Source organism: Anguilla anguilla, chromosome 15 (assembly GCF_013347855.1).
Source record: "Anguilla anguilla isolate fAngAng1 chromosome 15, fAngAng1.pri, whole genome shotgun sequence".
NCBI classification, from domain to species: Eukaryota; Metazoa; Chordata; class Actinopteri; order Anguilliformes; family Anguillidae; genus Anguilla; species Anguilla anguilla.
In genome coordinates this window covers 6,582,501-6,590,605 of record NC_049215.1, presented here as the reverse complement: position 1 = coordinate 6,590,605, position 8,105 = coordinate 6,582,501, and the positions used below count along the sequence as shown (strand labels likewise).

At 48.8% G+C, this 8,105-nt stretch overlaps 1 protein-coding gene across 1 annotated transcript in view; it reads right to left on the bottom strand.

The window, feature by feature from the left end:
• Window positions 1-1,082: 1,082 nt before the first annotated feature.
• Window positions 1,083-8,105, bottom strand: part of LOC118214640 (disco-interacting protein 2 homolog A-like) — a 14,404-nt gene continuing 7,381 nt past the window's right edge. The window contains exons 12-17 of the mRNA XM_035394770.1: window positions 5,946-6,007; window positions 5,697-5,754; window positions 5,480-5,554; window positions 5,167-5,341; window positions 3,931-4,054; window positions 1,083-3,339 (exon numbers count right to left, since the gene is read on the bottom strand). Of these exons, the coding sequence (XP_035250661.1) occupies window positions 3,087-3,339; window positions 3,931-4,054; window positions 5,167-5,341; window positions 5,480-5,554; window positions 5,697-5,754; window positions 5,946-6,007 (747 nt within the window). The 3' untranslated portion in view covers window positions 1,083-3,086. The remainder of the gene's footprint in view (window positions 3,340-3,930; window positions 4,055-5,166; window positions 5,342-5,479; window positions 5,555-5,696; window positions 5,755-5,945; window positions 6,008-8,105) is intronic.

The window sequence follows — 8,105 nt, the reverse complement described above, 5'->3', positions numbered from 1 at the left end:
AGCGTGAGACCCCTGGGAGAGAGATGCGAAAGTTCCGGGAAACACCGTTGGAAGCTGCATGGAGAGAGGGAGAGCGCGCACCCGCACAAACCCAAAATAAAATAAACGAACATCTTCACCCTTCCCCCTCGTGGGTTCCAGGCAAAAACAATACACTAAAACGACAAGCTAAAATAAAGACAAAATAAAGTAAAAATGGCGCGACCCCTTACCAGTGTGCTGCCCGTAGCTGTCCTGCTTTCCCGCTCCTCCTACTTTTCAGTGGAGGTTTACTTGCGTTTTGTACTCTGTTAAACACTAAACAAAGACGCTAAAATCGTGAACACGCTCTCGGTGCGTGCTCCCCGTCTCGGGAGCTGTGGAGAGCAGCACACCTTTAGGCACCTGGGCCGATTAGCTAACGCAGCCCAGGTGCGTGTGCGCTCTCCACCAGCCAGCGCAACAGAGACCGACCCGCCTCTCCGGCAGACCGAATGCCACACAGTCATTCACAATATTTACAATGATCTGAACCATATTTTTAAAACAATGTAATGTAATGAAAATTTTAATTACAAGGATACGCTATGCAGAATATCAAATTGTAACGTGAACATGATAATTTTTATCAATTTTTATCAATATCATGATAACGTTTTATCAACGTTAGTCTATTTGGCAGGATTGTTTTTGTCTGATTAGGCAAATGTGATTCCAGTGCTAGTTTGTACTTGGTAGGATTGTTGTTTGCTGAACAGGTTACTCTACAGGGTTGGAGTCCTGATCGATGTGGTCACTTCTGGCACTACGATCCTTACTTCACTCTAGTGTGTTTCTTTTGCACCTCTGCACCGTGAACTAATGCACTTGTTGTACGTCGCTCTGGATAAGAGCGTCTGCTAAATGCCTGTAATGTAATATAACTATATAGGAATATAAATGTAATATTGCTATGGAATGGTTTAAACGAGTTACACTTCTCTGATAGTTTAATTTAAGCCCTGAATTGGTTGAAAGGTCCTGCTTTGCACTGAAAACCTCCTCTGGGAAAATGGAGGAAAAAATGAACAAACTTATGCAAATGACACAACAGCTGCACGCCATTTTTAAAATATTTCAATGTGCTTTATTTTCTCTAAAAGCAACCCATCTCAACGTCCTCCCCCCTCCCTCAAATACAAAATATTACAAGACATATTTATCCATGTATGCTTCCTTGTCTGGTTATAAAACAAAACTGTAACACTTAAAAGTATGGTTAGTCTGGTAGTCCATTCTGTGCAAATTCAGTCGTTTCTGCTCCGTGGAATTGCTGCTACAACCAGTTGTGGAATTCCCAGAAGTCCTGGAATTCCAAAAAATAACTTACACAAGATCTGTACAGAAACACAGCAGGCTCACTCCCCATTTCCAAGCAGAGCACACAAGCTTGGGCAAAGCACGGGCTTCAGAGGAAGCTTCAGAGGGGGTCTTCAAATATCAGGTTCACTCATCTCAATGGTTGAATATGCATAACTCAGTCCCTCTGGTTCACAACTCGACGCGTGTAGCCAGAGATTCAGACAGACTGCGGGTGGTAATTCAGAGAAGTATTAAGGTGCCATTTTGAAATCCAGCAGCGATAATTTTCTTCCCGTTTTTCGGATTCACCCAGTCACCCGAATTAACGTTGTTTACACAGAATTCCGTCACGTTATAATGTTGGCTGAAAGGCATACATTTTTGTGAAGGTAGTAATATCTAAAGTAATAGCAAAATCAATCTTTTAGAGCAACTAGTGTAACGCTGGCTTTGATCCTTTCAAAATGGAACTTATTTAGGAACAACACAACCTCAATTTTGCATGCATTCAACAGATGACCATTAGTCGTGTAATTTAATCTAGATACATCTCTCTCTGATCTCTCTTAAATTAGTAGAGTAGTGATCCAGCAGTCAGATGGATAATTTGAAGATATATTTAATTACAAGTTCCAAGTAAAATAATTCCAAGATGAACAAGCAGTGCTCTGAAATGGAATTTGTTGCAAATTCCACCAATGGGCAAGAAAACTTGCATTGACCAGCGAGTCACAGCGCTGAGTCACAGCGCTGAGTCACAGCGCTGAGATTCAATTTGACTAGTCTGCAGTACACCAAGACTTAACGCTCAAGCATCCTCCAGCCCCTTGAAAAACACCTGAGGAACCTGCAGGACAAACTGTGCAGAAACATGAACGCAAAAGATAGGCACCCAACAAGAATTAAGGCTCGACAAAAACACTAGGCAAGGTTTATGAAAACAATGCTTAATGGATGCTGTAGGAAATGGAGTAAGGTGCCCTCAACTCAAAGAGATGAAACGATGTAAAAATGTTTTTGCATTTTGTTCTTTTAAAAAGCACAGTAAGGTCAGTCAATAAAAAATAAATTAATTTCACTCATCTAAAAATTAATTTGCATACATCTTGTATCTGGGAAAAGAAAAAAAAAAAATACAAACACAATACACAAAACTATATTTCCATAAAGTTTTTGTGAATAACTTTTGTACAAAAATGCAAACATGGACAGGAATGTTATTTCTTTTTTTTAAATAAAGTAAAAATAAATTGAATGTACTTTTTTAACAAGCACATAATTGGCTAAGTCATAGACATTTTTATGTTGTTGTTCTCAACCACACTCCAAACAAGAGAATGAGAAAAGAATGTCAACACCGAGCCGAGCGAAAGGAGGCACAATGAGGATCCGCACGCCCCTCATCCCAAATGCCCCCCCCCCACCCCAGACAAACACCGCAGCGGGGGAGGGGGAGGGCTCTGTGCCAGGACAGTGTGCTTTGGGGCAATACTGCCACATAGGTGTGTGGAAACAATCATACACAGTAGTCCCCGTCCTGTAGTCACAACCAGGAAATGGGTGTCTATGCGGTTTGCGGATAAGCGTGGTAAGAGCGAGTCGCAACAGAAGGAGACGCGCGGCATGAGGCCTCTACGAACCGAAACACGCCGAGACGGACCTGCTGGAGAGTTCTGGCCCTTCTCCTCCTCCTCCTCCTCCTCCTGTCTCGCTCCCGTCCCAGGTGCCAGAGTCCCTCTCCCATCACCCCCCACCCCCCCTGACGCTCACATGTTGTAGGCCACGTAGATGGGGTCCAGCTGGTCGGCCAGGAAGCCGTCGCGCAGGTGCATGCGCTGCTTCTCCCCCCTGGAGTTGATGGGGATGACCCCGGGGTCCACCACCACCACCACGCCCACGATCAGGTAGTGCTCCTCCAGCACCACGTTGGTCACCAGGGCCACCAGGTCCAGCGCCTCCTGCTCGGAGCCCCCCAGCTCCACCACCACCACCAGCAGGTTGGTCCAGGTGAACACCGCACTGAGCGGGGAGGGACGGGGGGGAGAGGTTGATAGGTTAAAATGGGTTTGAAAAAACAAAAATGATAAAGCAATGCATAGCAGTAAGGACAGATGCAGAGAGAATAGATGGAGTCATCAGGACCAATTAGGCAAAAGCTATAAACCTGTCAGGATCAATTACTACAGTAACGTGTTGGCACGAAGAGACGCGTTAAACTTCCTGAGCATTTATGTGTGCAGCAGCCACATGTACATTTGAGCTCCACGCAAAGCTCGTCCACGTGTGTAAACATACATTAAGAAAATATATACGTTGAAACATAAATCACAAGTCTGAGAGCAAACGGCATCAAACAATGTGGCCATCTCGCAAATTCACCGCAGCTCCGGTCTCTTAAAACGTCTTTATTACTCTTGTGAAATGCACAGAGATCCATTTCAACTGGAGCGCCCACAGTGCCTTTCACACAGGTGGAGCGGCTCCGTACACCGAAGAGCAAACTATCCTTATTCAGCGAGAGCCGTTGCATCGGCTTCACTCTGACTGTTCGACTGTGTACGCGGGGGGGGGGAAAGAGCCCCTCCCCCGTCCTGCGGCAGGAAGCCTCACCACTCGGCGATGCTCTTGTGCGATCGGATGACGGACGTCTCGATGTCCATGGGGTGGTAGCGCATGCCCCTCAGCTCCAGCGTCTCGTCCAGGGAGCCCACCACGTACAGCGCGTCGTGCCGCTCTGGAAAAACAGCCACGTTCTGCGCTGACGCTCTTTCGGAGCGGGCAGTGTGTGTGTGTGTGTGTGTGTGTGTGTGCGCGTGTGTGTGAGTGTGCACGTGTGCACGTGTGTGTGTGTGTGAGACAGTGTGTGTGTGTGTGTGTGACAATGTGTGTGTGTGTGTGTGTGTGACAGTGTGTGTGTGCGCGTGTGTGTGTGTGTGTGTGAGAGTGTGCGTGCGTGTGTGTGTGTGTGTGTGTGTGTGACAGTGTGTATGTGCGAGTGTGTGTGTGTGTGACAGTGTGTGTGTGCACGTGTGTGTGTGTGTGAGAGTGTGTGTGTGTGACAGTGTGTGTGTGCGCGCGCGTGTGTGTGTGTGAGAGTGTGTGTGTGCGTGTGTGTGTGACAGTGTGTGTGTGTGTGCGCGCACGTGTGTGTGTGTGTGTGTGACAGTGTGTGTGTGTGTGTGTGTGTGTGACAGTGTGTGTGACAGTGTGTGTGTGAGTGTGTGAGTGTGCACGTGTGTGTGTGTGTGAGACAGTGTGTGTGTGTGTGTGACAGTGTGTGTGTGTGTGTGTGTGTGTGTGACAGTGTGTGTGTGCGCGTGAGAGTGTGTGACAGTGTGTGTGTGCGCGCGCGCGTGTGTGTGTGTGTGACTGTGTGTGCGCGCGTGTGTGTGTGTGTGACAGTGTGTGTGTGCGTGTGTGTGACAGTGTGTGTGTGTGTGTGTGTGTGACAGTGTGTGTGTGCGCGCACGTGTGTGTGTGTATGTGTGTGTGTGACAGTGTGTGTGCGCGCGCGTGTGTGTGTGACAGTGTGTGTGTGTGACTGTGTGTGTGTGCGCACGCATGTGTGTGTGTGTGACAGTGTGTGTGCGCGCGCGCGTGTGTGAGAGTGTAGGTGTGTGTGTGCGTGTGTGTGAGTGTGTGTATATGCGTGTGTGTGAGAGTGTGCGTGTAGGTGCACGAGAGTGTGTTAGTGTGTCAGTATGAGTGTGCATCTGTATCTGTGAGAGTGTGCATGTGTATGCATGTTTGCCTGTGTATGTGCGAGTGAGTACGTGTACATCGGGAGCAGAGCCCGGTGCCCTACAGCAGGTGGGGGTAATTAAGGGGGGGGGGGTCCTCCCTCACCTCCGCAGGCGTCCGTCAGCTCCGTGCGCCGCAGGAAGCCCAGGTACCCGGTGCGCGCCCACACCGTCTGCGTGTCCCCGAAGCTCAGCTTGGTGCTGAAGTGGTCCGCGTGCAGCGCCTCCTCCCCGTACACCGTGTAGTACCCCGACGCATTGTGGGGGCTGCTCACCCAGACCTGACCACCCAGGGAACACCGCCTCGTTAGCCTCGTTAGCACGCGCCCGCGCCCGTTTTCCCCCTAAACGCAGGCCGGCCCGCGGGAGGGGGCCGCGTGTCTGCCCGAGCCCGTGGGCGTGGCCTGCGGGCGACTCACCTCTCCCAGGTGCGAATCTCCCAGGGGTCCCTTAGTCTCCGTGTTTGCTATGATCACCTTCACCCCAGGCAGGATCTGAGTGACAATCGCACAAATGCATCGGGTTTACTTTCGAGGCACGGTCTCAAGGATTGCGCACTAATTTGCACGCCGTTTCCAAAATGGCAGCAGATACTAGATACTGGGCGTCTGTTATATGCACCCCCTGGGACCTCACCTTTCCAGATTCCATCAGCGGGAGGCTGTGGGGCGACCCTCTCTCCACCAGACGTACCCTGAAACGCAGAGACAAACCCCGCGATCCGTCATGGTCGAGTCCCCCCCCACGCTTCTCCTCCACCTCTACCCCTGTGCTAAGCCGCGGGTGGGATGAATATCCAAACTGCCGTTTTTTTCCATTGGCTTTAAAAAAAATTTTAATTAAATAAAAATCCTATTAAAATTCCAGTAACCGTGGGAGACGCACCTGTCATGGCGCAGTGCTCGCATGTCCAGGTAGACGGTGGTGGGGTCCGGACCAGAGGTACCCTGGACAGAGGGGACAAACGAGGACCGTCGGCTCAAGTGGCAGTCGGGGGCGTCGAACAGGCACTATCATTCCCACATGAAGCGGGATGACGGATTTCCCACGATGCCACGGGCGTATTAAAGTGTCAGTGCGCTTTAACGGCAGCCCCGCGTGCGCTGCGTTACAAAGCCCCTGCCCGCAAGCAGCCTGCAGCCCGCTCCTCCAGCAGCATGCGTGTCCGCGCCTTCACTTTAATGCCCGAAGCCTGAGCGCGCAAAGAAATTCACCTGAGAGCACAGGTCCCCTCAGCGTGCTCCATCGCCGCTCTTCTCTCCTCGCACTCAAAACCCGCGCTCGGTTTCGCCCGCTCACGCTCAGATTTGCTCCGCCTGCTCGCAGATCTTTTTTTACAATCGCGCTCAAATCTACGTCCTCTCACTCACATTTTTTTTTTCAGCAGCAACAGCGCTGCCAGAAGTCCAGCCGATAGGAATTAGCTGGAAATGCACTTGCTTGAGTCAACTGGCCAACTTGTTTGCTCAAATCCAATCTTTACTGTGTCAGTAAGTTTGTTAAGAAGTTAGAACTAGCTGGGCAGAAGATACAGAGAATGGCTAGCAAGCTTGTTGAGACTATTCCAAGGGATGTGCAATGTCAGGTTAGCTAATCTCTCAGCTCTCACTCCCTATATGGTCACAGACCATGTCGGTTGTGAGAAGGTTTGCCAGCCACCACCCTGTGTTCCAGCTTAGCTGGCTAACGACAGCTAGCTTAAATTAAGTTGCCACACTGATTATTTTTTAGGTTTATGAGTGATAATATTAATTTTGTAGCCAATAATGTGGGTTGGCCATTGCGCCTTAAAGTGACGTCATCGTGTCAGTCTAGTCAGTTTCTGTTGCAGTGCATCAGTTCAGTTTGAAAATCTGATGTGAGTCGCCAGATACAAAGGAAAACCCAACAGCCAATCAATCCAAGAGTTGGACTCAAATGACAGGGTTATGAATAACATGTTTGGGACTACACTGTAGTGCAACAGAGGAAGCCATGTCATTTTGAAACCAGCCTAAGAGTGCCTATACTAAAAAGTACTTGGCCATTACATTTAACAGTGGACTGTAGCTGTATGCTATTGTGCTGGGTTCGTATGAGCCAAATGCTGTATATAAAAGGGCTCTCGTGAGAAGTTACCCCAGCCCCATGGGCAGCACACAGGGAGGCTGGGATAATAACACGCTGGAATGAGCACTACCTACACTTCTCTCCAGATGTAGCTATGCTTTTATCAGCTGATAGGGCCTTCAGAACAGCAGTCAGACCCATTTCATACCCTGAAGCGTCTAGTTAATTTCTCAAAGAGCACCGACTCTGCCCAAAGAGCAACGACTGTCCAAAGGCCACTGACTGTCCAAAGACCACTGACTGTCCAAAGACCACTGACTGTCCAAAGGCCACTGACTGTCCAAAGACCACTGACTGTCCAAAGACCACTGACTGTCCAAAGGCCACTGACTGTCCAAAGGCCACTGACTGTCCAAAGACCACTGACTGTCCAAAGACCACTGACTGTCCACAGAGCACTGACTGCCCAAAGGCCACTGACTGTCCAAATACCACTGACTGTCCAAAGACCACTGACTGTCCAAAGGCCACTGACTGTCCAAAGACCACTGACTGCCCACAGAGCACTGACTTTGTCAGTCCAGGGAGGGACAGCATCTCATAATGATTCAGCAGTGAGGACAACTTCAAACAGGCCAAACAGAACATACTGAATGTACTGTATGAGCACATCATGGCAAGAATAAGAGTCAGGTATACAACAGGATTTACAGCATGGGCATCCTCTTACAGAATACTCAAACTACTGCCAACACAATTCATATTATGAGGCCAAATGACAGAATTTATCATGCAGTATTAGTAAGAGCATAAGAGGACTTTCAGCCTCTCTGAAGTGCACTGCAGTGCTCAGTCATCTGTAATTATGCTGAAAATATGAAGCATTTTACCCCATTAAATAACTAGAAGATAAGAAAATATATAATCTATTGTACACTGTGACTGTACCTAACCAGAACAATGAACTGTGATTGGCACCCTGAATAGCTTTTTGAG